We start from the raw sequence: 15,647 nt of genomic DNA, 5'->3' as shown, positions 1-15,647 counted from the left end.
AAAAATTAGCTGGGCATGGTGGCATGTGCCTGTGATCCTAGCTACTTGGGAGGCTGAGGCAGGAGAGTTGCTTGAGCCCAGGAGGTGGAGGTTGCAGTGAGCTGAGATCACACCACTGCACTCCAGCCTAGGCAACAGAGCCAGACTCTGTCTCAACAACAACAACCATATATATATATATAGTTATTTCACGGTTTGGGTCTACCACATTTTCAATGATCCATTCATCAGTTGATAAGTATTTGGGTTGTTTCCACTTTTTGGCTACTATGAATAATGCTGCTGTGAACATTCACATACAACTTTTTGTGTGTACATATTTTCATTGCTTTGGCGTATATACATAGCAGTGAAATTGTTGGGTCATATGGTAAGTATATACTTAACCTTTTGCAGAACTCCTAATCTGCTTTCCAAAGTGGCTACACCATTTTACAATCCCAATAGCAATGAATGAGGGTTTCGATTTCTCCACATTCCTACCAGTACTTGTTATTGTATGTCTTTAATTTTCGTCATCGTAGTGGGTGTAAAGAGGTATCTCATTGTGGTTTTGATTGCATTTCTCTAATTACTAATATTGAACATCTTTTGCATTGACTCTATTGATCAATTTGGAGAGCACTGCCATACTAACAATCAGTCTTCTGCTCCATGAACAGAACATGGGATGCTTTTCCACGTTTTTTTTTTTTTTTTTTTTTTTTTTTTTTGGAGATGGAGTCTTGCTCTGTGGCCCAGGCTGGAGTGCAGTGGCGCGATCTCAGCTCACTGCAAACTCCACCTCCCAGGTTCATGCCATTCTCCTGCCTCAGCCTCCCGAGTAGCTGGAACTACAGGCACCCGCCACCACGCCCGGCTAATTTTTTGTATTTTTTAGTAGAGACGGGTTTCACCATGTTAGCCAGGATGGTCTCGATCTCCTGACTTCGTGATCCACCAGCCTCGGCCTCCCAAAGTGCTGGGACTACAGGCGTGAGCCACCACGCCTGGCCGCTTTCCCTCTTTTTAAGGGCTTCTGAAATTTCTTTCAATGACATTTTATAGTTTTTAAAGTATACATTTTGCAAATTTTTGGTTAAATTTATTCCTGAAGTGCCTCCTTTAATATTTCTTGTAAGACATCACTGCTAGAAACAATTCTCTCAAGTTTTGTGTGTTTTTGAATTTTTTTATCTCATTTTTGAAAGACAGTTTTGTTGGATGCATGATTCTTGGTTGATAGTTTCTTTTTCCTTCAGCACTTAGAATATGCCACTCCACTGCCTTCTGTCCTTTATTGTTTCTGATGAGAAGTCAAACGTTGATCTTACTGGAGTTCTCTTGTATATACCTAGTCAAATATTTGCTGCTTTCAAAATTTTCCCTTTGTTTTTGTCTTTTTTTTTTTTTTTTTGAGCAGTTTTACCATGATGTATCAGGGTGTGGATCTCTTTGTGATTATTCTATTTGGAGTTTGTTGAGCTTCTGAAATGTGTAGATTAATGTTTTCCACGAAATTTGGGAAGTTTTCAGTCATTATTTCTTTGAGCATTTTTTTCTGCCCTTTTCTCTCTCTCTCCTCTCTTAGTATTTCTATTATGCATATATTGCTATATTTAATGGTGTTCCTCATTTCTCTGAGACTCTATACATTTTCTTCATTCCCTTTTCCTCTGTTTTTTGGATTGTATAATTTCCAATCCTCTGTCTTCAAGTTTGCTGATTCTTTCTTTTGCCTGTTCAAATCTTCTATTAAGGCCCTTGAGTTACTTTTTAATTTCAATTATTATACATTTTTACTCCAGAATTTCTATTCAGTTCTTTTGTTTGTTTGTTTGTTTAAGAGACAAGGTCTCTTTCTGTTGCCCAGGCTGGGGTTGAACTCCCGGGCTTAAGCAATCCTCCTACCTCAGCCTCCTGAGTAACTGGGACTATAGGCACATGCCATCATGTCTGTCTCAGCTTTGAAAATATAAATGTAATTTTTCTCTCTTTATTGCTATTCTCTATTTGATGCAATATTATCATCATACTTTTAAAAGCATGACTTCCTTTCATTCTTTGAACATATTTATAATGGTTGCTTTAAAGTCTGTTAAAATCTGACATGTGGACCCTCTCAGGCAGTTACTGTTGCCCACATTTTCCCCCCATGTATAGGTCATATTTTTCTGTTTCTCTGCATATCTTGTAATTTTTTTGTTAAAAACTGGACATTTAAAATAATATCTTGTAGAAATTAGGTACTGTCACATTCTTCCACCCCCATTTCCCTGATCTTTCTTCTTCTTTTTTTTTTTCTGAGATGAAGTCACACTCTACTGCCCAAGCTAGAGTATAGTGGCATGATATCGGTTCACTGCAACCTCCACCTCCTGGGTTCAAGCAATTCTCCTGCCTCGGCCTCCTGAGTAGCTGGGATTACAGGCACCTGCCACCACGCCCAGCTAATTTTTGTATTTTTAGTAGAGATGGGGTTTCCCCGTGTTAGCCAGGCTGGTCTCGAACTCTGGCCTCAGATGATCCACCTGCCTTGGCCTCCCAAAGTGCTAGGATTACAGGCGTGAGTCAGTGAGCCACCCAGCCCGGCCTGATCTTTCGTTAAGCTGTCTGTCTCTGCTGGTACCACACCTAGCTGTTAGCTTCACTAATTGCTAGCCAATTGCCTTATTCATTTCAATAACGCCCCGGGGGGGCATATATTGTCCCACAGTCTAATCCAATTGACGTCAAGCCCCTTTACAGTGGTAGTTTTTGAGGCAAGTCTATGAGGTTTGAAGGGCTGCTCTTAGCGGTCTCTTTCTCATTTTGTTTGTTTGTTTTCTGTTTTTTCCTGGTAAATTAGCTGCATTATGGGTTCACTTATTGCTCTAATGGAGTTACCAGAATCCTCTTAGTTGCTTACCACTAAATTCTCCGTTGTTCTTGAGAGCAATCTTAGGCTGTCCTTTCACACACTCTATTTCAAATAAAGTTCGTTCCTGTGGGGACAGCTTTAGAACTCTGTTCTTTTGGAGTAGCTCTCCCTTCTGGGCAAAATGTCTGAGTTTCTGTTGTAGAGAAGTAGGAAGGGAAAGTGGCCCGTTTATCTCAGAATGACAACCCTACGTTATGAGTAGGACACTGAGTGGAAGTGGGAGCTTGGTGTTGAACCTCTGCCCTATGAATGACCTGGGATAAGGGCAATCAAGGCTCTAATACTCTCAACTTGTGGCACCTGGATTAGAGTCTCTACTATATGAATAGGGGGTGGGTGGAGGATGGGAACCTATGATCCCCTGGTTGCACTCACGAGGATTTTTGCTTCTGTGGTTTGGAGTTAAGAGAATACAGGGATGGGGTGGGGGATGGGCACTGGTTGTCCCTCTTAGCAGGGTGCTGTAGCCCTTCATTGGAAGCTGATGGGAGAGAGAACTCTATTTTCTTGGCCATACCCACCTAGGGTGGAACTTCCATTTTTCTTGTGCTGGGAGGAAGGGGAAAGGGAGGGCTGAAGGGGTTGTTACTCAAATATCATAGACTTCCACTGTTCTTGCAAGATATAGTCGACTTTCTTGAATAAATGTATGCCCTTAGGACAACTTCCAGAGACTGTAAATGTGTGTGTGTGTCTGTGTGTGTGTGTGTGTGTGTATTTCCACCAGCTATGGCTGTTTCACTGGGGAGCTGGTCTATGGCGCTGGTGCTCCTCACACTGCTATCTTCTAAGTCTGAGAATCTTTTCATGTACTGATTGATTTGTATTTCTTTGGGAAAGTGTCTATTCTCCAAAACGGGCAAATGATTTAATCCATTTTTAAATCAGGTTGTCTTTTTTATTGCTGAGTTGTAAGAGTTCTTTTTATATTCTACATACAAATCCTTTATCAGATATATGATTTGCCAATATTTTCTCCCATTTTGTGGTTTATCTAATTCGTCTACTCATATTTTCACTTACAAATAACTAAGACAGAAGGCTGCTAAACCTTAAAATGTTCTCAGTATCTTTCTTTAGATTAGAGGTAAAGAAAAAGCTACTACAGATGGAAAAGCCTCACTGACAAGTTCTGTGATCATTGGAGGCTAAACCAATGCAGAACCACCAGTGAGTTTGAGTGGGAAGATAAGGATGGGAGTGGAGGGGCTGTGGGAGGGAGATGGGTCACTCAGGGATGTGGCTGTGCCCCTTGCATCCTGACAATGGATCCACCACCGCTCTACCAGTCTGTATTAGGGAAACATGAGCAAATGGCATCGTGTCTGTGCCAGTCACCAAGCACTGAGGGGAAGCTCTGGAAGGTGCCGCCTGAACCTGCCCTCCAGTCTTGCAAACGCTGAGGAGGAGCCACCAGCCTTGGACTGTCTGTGCTTCTTGCTAGAGCATGTGGGTCATTCCAGCCCTTCCCCAGAATGTCCATTCTCTCCACACCTTCTCCATTCCAAATGGGGATCCTTGCCTTTCTTTTAGACTCCAGAGACATGCATAAAACCACAACACAGCTTTAGAAAACAAGGCAGACCTGTATTAGCCTAACACCTAAATTGAATGCAGCCTGCCATAAGGGAGGAATTACAGTCCTTCTAGAGGCCCAAGGTACCTGCAGCTCCCCCTGACCAGTCCTGCCAAAGCCTTGTTTTTGTCAAAATGCCACCTTGGACTCTGCCTGAGAGTTCTGCTGCCCACCAAGAGGGATGGACAAAGTCTATTTATCCAGAAACTTGGCAGGAGGTGTGGGTGAAGCAGCCTCTGAACAAAAGCATATTCTGAGATCCTGGTGGCTGTTGTCAGAGGAACACAGCAGAGAGGCAAACAGTTTGGGGTGAGGCAGCTGATAAACAAACAGGGAAGCACATTCAGGCCAGAGCAAGGGGAAGCCCATGAGTCTCCTCTATCTGCTCTCTGGCAAGATCTACTTTCTGAAGCATTGACTGGAAATAGAAGTCTCGCTGGGCTGGCTGGAGCCAGAGGCCCCCACACCTTATCCCCTTTGGAATCTGCCAGAGGACAGTTCCAAGTATGGACTTGGATGATTAACTTGGTTAATATTCAGGCTATCTTGACAGTCTCCACGACCACAAGCAATGTCCCAGGGCAGCCTGCAGGCCTGGTAGAAACAAACTCCACAAACCTGCCTATCATGAAAGGTTTTCCCCTTTTGTCCGGGCCTACCAAGACCCCAAGGGAGGTGCATCCTTGAGAGCCGCTAAGTGGCTAAGTGAAGTCCCACATAGTGGCAGCCACACGTGAGGGTTAGTCTGTTTCATATTCCCTTGCTTGCTGCTCTCAATGCCTCCCAGAAGCTCCCTGTTAGCAGGGGAAGAGGCCCTATCTTCCCGCACATAACCTGGCTCGCCTCTGGGCTATGGGTGGGGAATCAGTAAGTCCTACTGCTGTTCAGGCCCTGACCCCAGTTCCCAGGAAAGCACAAGGCTAGTGCCACCAGAGGTCCAGGCCCTTTGCTGGAGGCTCCATAGCTCCACTACCAGTGGGCTACCAGCAGCTCCACTCATGGGCTCCTATAGGATGCAGCCCAGCTGCTGAAGAGGACAGGAGGCTCTACGGTGTGGCAGCAGCCCCGTCTTAGATCACTGGTGGCCTGCAAAGAAGGCTGGTCCTTAATATACAAGGTTCCCCCAGGGCCTCTGGAGCACAAGACCTGGCAGAAGTGGTATCCAGCTTAGAGGTGACTGCCTCAGTTTTCCTAGCCCATGGGCTGATGGGAAGGTCAATATCCTAATGATGTTCCATGGAAGAAGAGGACATGCTTGAGGCAAAGGCCAGCCCATGCTTAGCCCCTGGCCACCAGCCAGGATTACCTCTGCTGCTTGCCCTGTGGCCCTGCAGATGAACTTAGGCCCTCTCCAGAGCAGGGCATTTGTTGCCCTTCCTGCTCCTTTAGCCTCAGGGCAGGAGGCTGCTGGGCTGCCTCACACGCAGGGCCTCTTCTCTCTGAGGTCTTGGCCCTGAGGGCTATATATGAAGGGCCATGCCCATGGAGACTGAGATCTGACCCCTGCAGTAGGTCTCAGGGACGAGGACCCCAGCATTAGACACTCTGGGTTGTTGGGGCCCCTCCTTCCCCAACAGAAGCTTCAGTCCCAACCCAGGTTGCACCAGTCCCTGCTTGTGTTCCTGCTCAACTGCTGCCCAATGGAAAACTTAGCAACGAGCTATGACTGGCACTCCTCCCGCAGGGGCAAACACAGACGCCTCTAGCCCTGACTCCAGAGACAGACAAAGGCCCTTACCCTGGATATCTACATTCTTTATCCTTAAAGTGAAAAAAACTTGGTTTGAGCTAGAATAACTGGAGCAACAAAATAAAGACCGATAACATTAGTTTATAACTGATGAAATAAAATAAGTATGTATGAACCTGTACTGATATAAGTTAACAACTGCATACATTAATAAATAGACGTGGAGGGGAAGCTCTTCTTCTTGGAAGAGTTCCAGTTAATACATGTTGAAGGAATCAGAAAATGCAAAATCATCACTAGGCAAACTGCAGTAATAGTTGTTTCAGTCAAGGCCTAGTGATGAATGCTAAAATCAGTGGATAGAAATTTGAGGAGACACAGGATTTTGTATAATCTCGAAGTACCTCCCTTAAGATATGTATTAGTGACAGAGGAAAAAATAGTACCTTTACAGCAGAGAAATTCCGTAGACACCAACTTGACAAATGATCAAGGTTAACAGCACCAGTAATAAGACACATCAGCATCATGTACCCACTGGCACGATGCCCAGAGAATGCATCACTTCTATGGTATCATTACCAAAAAGTGCATAACGCAATTTAATTGTGAGAAAAATCATGCCAACCCAAACTGAGGAGCATTCATCAAAATACTCAGAAAAATGTCAAGATCATGAAAGATAAGGAAAGACTGAGGAACAGTCACAGATTGGAGACTGAGACATGACAACTAAATACAACATGGGATTTTGGATGGGATCCTACAATAGAAAAAGGGCAGTAGTAGAAAAACTGGTGAAATTCAAACAAAGTCTGTAGTCCAGTTATTACTATTGTAACCAATGTTCATTTCCTGGTTTGGATAAATGCATAATGCGTATTTAAATTGTTAACATCAGAGCAAGCTGGATAAAGGGTATATATGAAATCTCTGTACTATTTTCAAACTTCTCTCTAAATCTAAAGTTATTGCAAAATAAAGCTAAAAAATAATGGCCAGGTGCGGTGGCTCACGCCTGTAATCCCAGCACTTTGGGAGGCCGAGGTGGGTGGATTGCCTTAGGTCAGGAGTTAGAGACCAGCCTGGCCAACATGGTGAAACCCCATCTCTACTAAAAATACAAAATCAATCAAACAAACAAACAAACAAACAAACAAAGAACTAGCCGGGCATGGTGGTGGGCCCCTGTAATCCCAGCTACTTGGGAGGCTGAGGCAGGAGAATTGCTTGAACCCGGGAGGCAAAGGTTGCAGTGAGCCAAGACGGCACCATTGCACTCCTCCACCGTGGGCAACAAGAACGAAACTCATCTAAAAAAATAAAAATAATAATAATAATAATAATTTGACTCTTAGTAACTGCACAGGATGAAAAACTTGGACTTCACAATCAACCCCTGAAGAAGGAAACTACCTTATACACATGCACACACACAGACGCACTCATGCAAACCCCAACTCAGACACCTTATTGCTACCTCCTGGCATACTATGAAAGGCATTTCTACAGCAGAGCATGCCATCCTTGGTTCCTGGCTAACCCTGTCCTCCTCTGAAGAGGTGTTGGGGGGCAGTTCAGGCAGACTTGTCTGTCCCTAAGGATATGCCCATTGGGAGATCCTGCACGGCGATGGAAGGCAGAGACACAATCTGAGGACAGTCCCACTACCTGTGTTGTGCCAATTGGGATGCAGAGAACCTGCTCAGGGGCCCTGGGCTTGGCCCTGTCCACTGGCACTGGCCAAGTCAGTATGGATTTGGACTTGTGTTCTGTTCTCTGAGCCTTGGAACTGCCACTGTGGGGAGAGGGGCTCGGCCTCCAGCAAGTCCCATCACCTGTTACAGAGGCCACAACCTGGACTTTAGAACAGCTCCCTCCATGCCCACTGTGCCCAGCTAGTGCAGAAGGCAAAGAGGGTGCTGAGGTCCTGCCCTTACCACTCCTTACCACCCACCTAGGAAGCCCATTTGCTGGTGCCACACTCTGTGCTGGCCACCGCCAGATGGGGCGTGGGGCATTCTCTCACTGAGTCCTCCCAACAACTCAGATAAGGCGGCTTCTCTTATTATCCCCGTTTTGAAAACTGAGATGAAGTACACATAATATACAATATACCATCTTAGCCATTTTTAAGTGTACAGTTCAGAAGCGTTCACACTGTTGTGCAATCAATCTCCAACACTATTTTCATCTTACAAAACTGAAACTCTATACCCATGAAACAACTCCCTACTCCTTCCTTCTTCCAGTCCCTGGCAACCACCATTTACTTTCTGTTTCTGTGAGTGTGACTGCTCTTGAAGTGAAATCAGACAATAGTTTGTCTTGTGACTGGCTTATTTCACTAAGTGTAGTCTCCTCAAGGTTCATCCATGTTGTAGCATGTATCAGAATTTCCTTCCTTTTTAAAGCTGAATAATTGTCCTTTGTGCGCATATACCACATTACGTTTATCCATTTGTCTGTGGAAGGACGCTTGGGTTGCTTTCACCTTTTGACTATTGTGAATAATGCTACCATAGACATGGTGCGCAAATGTCTCTTTGAGGCCCTGTTTCCATTATTTTGGACATATATCCAGAATTAGTTTTTTAATTTTTAATTTTTTTAGGGACCACCATATTATTTTCCGTAGTGGCTGCACCATTTTACACTCCCACTAGGAATGAACAAGGGTTCCAATTTCTCTACATCCTAACACTTGTTATTTTCTGTGTTTAAAAACAACAACAACAACAACACTTTTTTTTTTTTTTTTTTTTTTTTTGGAGGGGGGGTCCCCCTTTGTCCCCGGGTGGGGGGAGGTGGCCGGTCCTCGCTTCCCCGCAGACTCCGCCTCCTGGGTTCACGCCATTCTCCTGCCTCAGCCTCCCGAGTAGCTGGGACTACAGGCGCCTGCCACCTCGTCCGGCTAGTTTTTTGGATTTTTTTTAGTAGAGACAGGGTTTCACCGTGTTAGCCAGGATGGTCTTGATCTCCCGACCTCGTGATCCACCCGTCTCGGCCTCCCAAAGTGCTGGGATTACAGGCTTGAGCCACCGCACCCGGCCCAACAACACTTTTTTAGAGGTGGGGTCACCCAGGCTGGAGTGCAGAGGTATGGTCATATCTCACTGCAACCTCGAACTCTTGGGCCCAGGTGATCCTCCTGCCCCAGCCTCCTGAGAAGCTAGAACTACAGTCGCATGCCCTCATGCCTGGCTAATTTTTATTTTTATATATTTTTAGAGATGGGGTCTTGCTATGTTGCCCAGGGCTGTCTTGAACTCCTGGCCTCAAGCAATCCTCCTGCCTTGGCTTCCCAAAGTGGATTTCTGGTGGTTTTTTTTTTCTTTTTGTTTGTTTGTTTGTTTTGTAGTAGCTATCTTTAAGGGTACAAAGTGGTACCTCATTATGGTTTTCATTTGCATTTCCCTATAGCAATGAGTGATGTTGAGCCTCTTTTCATCTGCTTGTACCCCTGATTTATAGACATGGAAACTGAGGTTTTCATCAGTGAAATAACCTGCCTGGAGTCAGCCAGGTGGTTGGCAGTGGAGTCAAAACTGGCCCTCTATTGAGTCTGACTCCAGAACTCTGTGTGCCGCCGCTCCTCTGGGCAGAGCCATTCATCCATCCTGCTCACCCTGGTACTTGCTACCTTCCCTCCTCCTCCCAACCACCAGAGCCCACAGAGCCCAGTTTTTTTTTTTTGAGACAGAGTCTGGCTCTGTCACCCAGGCTGGAGTGCTGTGGTGCGATCTCAGCTCACTGCAACCTCTGCCTCCCAGGTTCAAGTGATTCTCCTGCCTCAGCCTCCCGAGTAGCTGGGACTACAGGGGTGCACCACCACTCCCAGCTAATTTTTGTATTTTTAGTACAGACAGGATTTCACCATGTTGGCCAGGCTAGTCTCAAACTCCTGACCTCAAGTAATCTGCTCGTCTCGGCCTCCCAAAGTACTGGGATTACAGGCATGAGCCACTGCGCCCGCCCCCTTGTTGCTTTTTATTTTACTCCCACCACTCAAAAAGGAAGCCAGGAAGGGGAAAGGCTGCCGAAAAAAGCAAATCCTGGTGCATGCGTGTGAATGTGCGATGATGTACATCCTTAGAGGTCCCTGTGAACAGGGCACAACATGGGTAGCTATGGACTTGGAGGCCAGCAGATACCCACCCCTCACACCCTACAGTGAACAAAACCAGTGAGCAATGGAAAAGCAGACAGGTCAGCCCAGCTGCCAGGGAAGGCTGCCGCTTGTGGGCCCAGCCTCCATAACAGGCACTGATAACACTTTCAGGAATCGACGTGGGATGGGCTGGCCCCAGTCTTAGCTGCTCCCAGGCCATGCTGTGGGCAGGGAGTGGGCAAGCACTACAGCCCTTGCTAGGGAAGCAAAGCCAGAGAGGCATGGCCACCTTAGGGCCCAGGGTAGGTATGGTGCCAGTGCTGGGGGGTCCAAAGGCAGTCCCTGGGCTGAGCCCACTTCCCACAGGTATCACAGATTCCACAGCCACCACGCCTGGCTGGCCACCATTCTCTTGCAGAGGAGAGTTTCACAACGTCCTCATTGGTCTTGTTTATCATAGCAGCTAGAGTGAGCTCTTTCCAAAAGCACGAACCTGGCCTTAGAATGCTTACTATTTCCTCACTGTCCTCCGAATAAAGTCAGCTCTTCAGTATATGTAGAAGGCCACTATGAACTAGCCCCTGTGGCCATTTCTAGTCTTATCTGTTGTATCTGTCATCCCTGGAGTTCCAGCCACTCTGATGTATGAGAATTCCATTCCCTGAATTTCCCATATTCTTGCCTAGACGGGCCTTGCTCACATTTTCGGACTCAGCTAAAATCGTATCACCCCGTCTTAGAGTATTTCCTCTGCTTATTGTCCCACAGAGAGGGTGATTTATTTATCCCAGGTCATATAGCAAGCAAGGCAGGACTTGAATTTGGGTTCTAGAATCCTATTGCTAACCAGGGTTAATGTTAGCCTTCTCAGTAACACAGCCAGCATGCCCCATGGGCATCTGAAGGCAGGCTCCACACCCCAGATATCCACACCTTAGTGCCCAGCACAAGGCCAGACACAATGTCTGATGACTGCTATACTGTGCTGAGGGAAAGGGATAAGGGACTAGCAGAGGCCACTCAGGTTTTTCTTGGGAGGAGCACAAGGCGGAGGAGGGACTTAGCAGCAGGGAAATCCTGCCTGCCTGACCAATAGCAGGCAATGGCTCCATGAGGATGCTCTCCTCAGGAGGAAGGTGTTTCCTGGACCCAGGTCCTTACCAGATGTGAAGCAGGAAAAACAGGGAAGTGTATGTGCATCCTCATTCCTGGAGCTTAGAAAACCTGCCACTAACCACGCAGCGTACTGAGGGGCTACAGGCCCTGCCTGCCAACTGACCCTGTGCTCAGAGAGGTCCCTGAGTGCCAGGGCTTCCAGCTGGGGTTTTGCCTTCTCTGTTTCCTTGCACCCAATGAGCCTCGGGAGGTCATCTGCTGTCTTAGAGAAACTGGGGCCTCAGGACAGGACCCCAAACCTCACAAGTATGTAGTACAGCAGTACACCTCCTGATGCCTCCAGAAGTCTGTGGCCAATGAACAGACAAGATTTGGCCCCGCCCTGCCCAGTAACAAGGTCCCTCACACCCCTCCTCCCATGCCTGGCAGGAAGGTGACTCAAGCAGTGCGTCTGGGTAGCCTGGGGCTGCGCTTCCCCCAAGGCCACATCTAGGTTCTTGGGGAACTTCATTTGTTGTGAAAAATCGGAAATGAAAAGACAGTTGGTGACAAACTCCCTTCTCCATCACCTCCTTATTGGACAGAAACGACCCAGGAATGCGCCTCATGTGAGTCCTATTCTTTCTTGGGGTGCACACCCGCTGCTGGAAGTATGAACAGCAGGTTTGAAGGGGAGGGGAGCGCTGACCCGGGCAGTGCGCAGGGAGTCTCAAGGGGGGCTGACGCAGAGGGAGGGTCAGGCACTCCCGGGTCCCCGGTCTCGGCCTGGCACCCACCTCAGTCACGACGGTGGACCAGTAGACGTCTTGGCTGAATTCCCAGCCATCCAGGCAGCTCTCCTGCTCCAGCTGTCCCAGGTCCACGTCGCGCCCCGGCTCTAGCCCGAGCGCCGAGAAGTTGGCGATGGTGGCGAGCCGGTAGCGGCGGCAGCTGTGGAGCACCTCGCGGCCGTCCCGCAGCCGCAGCGGGACACTGTTGTTGCGCCAGGCGCTGCTCAGGTTCGCGGCGTCAGGCACCCGGCAGCGGTGCTCTGGGGTCCCCGCCAGGAACACGACTGACATACCATTGAAGCCATTGGGGATGATGCTGGCGCTGAGCAGGAAGAAGATGAGCCGCTGGAAGGGTCCCCACTCGCCCAGGAAGGCGATCGCCTCGTCGTAGTCCCGCATGCTTCCCACTGCCGCTCCGAAATTTGCAACTACGGGTGATGAGAGCGTTCTCGGGACAGTGTCGCGTAGCTGGGGGCTCCCCAAGGATGTCAGAACGTTCCCGGGGACAGGCAGGCTGTTGGAAATTGGGGCGCGCAGCCGGGGACCGGTCCTGGGAAACAGGCTGAGGGCGCTGGAGCGTTCCGGGAGCGGAGCTTGATGCCACTGTACACTTGGGACCACACCCCCATCCCTGGCCCGGCGCTGGGAAGGGGAGGGCGCTGGGAAGGGGCTGGACTCCCGGCTGTCTCCGCCCAGTGCTCCGCGCGCCCGCCCGCCCTCAAGGACCTGACGGGGGCTTCCACGCTGGGCTCAGCCATTCCGCCCGCGTGCCGGGTGAGAAGCTCGCTCTCGGTTGTCCCCAGCCACCCCCGAGCGCTGATTCCCAGACCTGGGCCCCACGTGGGAGGGCGGGCGCAAGCGAGGAGCCGAGGCCGGAGAGCAAGGTCTCGGAGAGGTCGGCCCTCAACCTGCTGGGGTCGCGTCGCCCCGGGCCCAGACTCCGGCAGGGTTCCCTCCGCGGTCTCCTCTAATCTGGAGGCTGAGCTTAGGCGGCCACGCGGGGGTCGCGGAGGGGCGAGTCGGTGGAGTCGGTTCCCGGGAAACTTCTGCGGGCGGCGGAGCTGCAGGAGCGCGCCCTGTTCTGTGGCGCCCGGCGCAGGCAGCTGGCACACGCCGACAGGGAGCTCATTTCCCACGAGTCCTAGGAGAGCTCAATTCGGTCAACCCTGGCGGCGCCCGGACAGCCAGGACCCTCACCTTGCACAGGGAAAACAGGCCCACAGCCTGGAAGGGATGAGCAAGGTTACACTACGTCAGAGATGGGCCCGGACCGGAGGGAGGGCGGGGGCAGGAGAAAACCGAGTGCCCGGGAGGCGAGTTTCCTCCCCCGCACGCCGGCGGAATGGCTGAGCCCAGCCTGGAAGCCCTCGCCGGGTCCATGGGCGGGCGGGCGCCAGGACATGGAGCCTGCCCATTGCGGGAGCACAGTCATGGAGGCACTGTCATCACGCTGGGTTCTGATTTTGAGCCCTTGCTCTCCTCACGCCCCCAGGGCGCTTTATCTTGTCAGGTTGCCAGAGCTTTCTCCGACTGGAAGGCTTTTGTTTGCAGAAGGGCCTGTCCCCAGTCCAGGAACAGAGGGAGGGAGGGAGGGAAAGAGAAGGAGGAGATCCGATTTGGCGCTCAGACCCAGCAGGGTAACCAAAGCAGGGACCACGGCCTCCCTTTTTTTTTTTTTTTTTTTGCTCAGTGCCCAGACCTAAGGCCCGTCTGCTGTTGTGTGAGCTAGCCCGAGGCTGGAGCCTGAGCCCTGGGGTTCACGAGGCAGATAAAACTGACAGGGTGAAGAGCTCACCTCTCGGAGATTTTGCACAAGTGTGTTTGTTTCTCCAGGCCCCGATTAAGAGGCGGAGGGACATTTCTGCCTCTTTTTGTGTAGCTTCCACTCTGACCCCTCCTCTTAGGAGGACTTCCCACCCCCTTGGAACCTCAGTTTCCTACCTGTAATAAGACTATACATCCTGATGTGCTAGGACAGCTCTGATTTATGCCTATTAATCCAGTGAAATTATTAATAGAGCCTCCTGTATTTTCACAAGTATCCTTCTTCGAATGATATATTATGGTCATTATCTTACTTAGCTTGGGTTTCATCTCCCTACTCTACCCCAAATAATAGAGCAAAGTTGGAGACAAGAACTTACATAAGGTCGTTTATTTTGAGTAGTGATACCATAAAACGAAGCGAGGGACTAGGGAAGAGAGTGAACAGGGAGGGAGGTGAAGCCCACATAGACTGAAATTGAGATGGTTATTGGTGATGACCAGGATCAGTAAGAGTGCTGTGTGAAGCCCTAGTGGAGCCTAAGAATAAAGGGAAAATTAGCAATACTGAACCTGTCTTTACTTAAAATTTTGATATTGTGTTCATCATGGGTATTTGCATTAATTTCTATTTTAAAAAATATTGCATTAAAGTATAATTAATCTTGGTTACTGAATTTCTTGGTGCCTCCTTAAATTTGCACCAGAGACAAGTGCCTTGCTCTTTTTCCTCCCCTCAGCCTTGTCTCAATCCCCATTGCTATGGGTTACTGAGGTTTAATCCCACTGGGGACTTCTAAAGAGCCATATAGAATGAGGAGGTATTTGTTTCCTAGTTCTGTCTCCATTGGTCAACTCCTTGCACTTCCAGGTTGTACATACGTGAGTGCTGAACAGATACCACTCAACTATTTGCCATTGCTCACAAGAGTATGTAAACCTCTATGTGGAATTGTTTTGTCCTCCATACAAAATGAATGAATAGGTATACTGCTTACAGCTTAGCCCACTGGGGGAATTTCCCTTCAAAGTTATTTAGGGCTACCCACTAAATGAAGCTATGTTAGAGAAACGATTTTTTTTTTTAACTACTATCAATGTCTAAAGCTAATCCGTCTGTGAGTCAGGGCTGTTTTTCCCTTCATCAATTGGTTACAGAGAACTACCCACTAAGGCTGTAGGTCTGAGCTAAGACAGAAGGGTTGGTATAGCTGATAGCCGAGGTAGGTGTCATAGGAGTCTAAGCCACCTTTTGTTGACTTAAATGCACCCTATTGACCTGCTTAGTCCTGATCCTGAATTTACCATTCCTATTATATGATGGATTGCTGATAAGTCAATTTTTTTTTTTTTTTTTTGAGAGGGTCTCACTCTGTCACCCAGGCTGGAGTGCAGTGGCAAGATCACAGCTCACTGCAGCCTCAACCTCCCTAGGCTCAAGCGATCCTTCTACTTCAGCCTCCCAGGTTGCTGGGACTATAGGCAAACACCACCACGCCCAGCTAATTTTTTTTTTTTTCTGTATTTTTTAGAGATGGGGTTTTGCCGTGTTGCCTCCTGGGCTCCTAGGCTCCTGGGCTCAAGTAATTCTCTGGCCTCAGCCTCCTCCCAAAGTGCTGGGATTACAGGTGTGAGCCACCATGTCTGGCTTAAACCTGCCTAATCTTATGACATGATAGACTCTGACAATTCCTGGCTTACAATGGGTATCTCTGATTGCA

At 48.5% G+C, this 15,647-nt stretch overlaps 1 protein-coding gene across 1 annotated transcript in view; it reads right to left on the bottom strand.

Annotated features, from left to right (window-relative positions):
* Positions 1-12,561, bottom strand: part of SLC22A4 (solute carrier family 22 member 4) — a 49,130-nt gene extending 36,569 nt beyond the window's left edge. Inside the window, exon 1 of the mRNA NM_001168755.1 lies at positions 12,169-12,561. Within this exon, the coding sequence (NP_001162226.1) occupies positions 12,169-12,561 (393 nt within the window). The remainder of the gene's footprint in view (positions 1-12,168) is intronic.
* Between the last annotated feature and the right edge of the window lie 3,086 nt (positions 12,562-15,647).

The sequence above is a fragment of the Papio anubis genome, chromosome 5 (genome assembly GCF_008728515.1).
Source record: "Papio anubis isolate 15944 chromosome 5, Panubis1.0, whole genome shotgun sequence".
In the NCBI taxonomy this organism is placed as follows: domain Eukaryota; kingdom Metazoa; phylum Chordata; class Mammalia; order Primates; family Cercopithecidae; genus Papio; species Papio anubis.
This window is presented reverse-complemented; position numbering and strand designations above follow the sequence as displayed.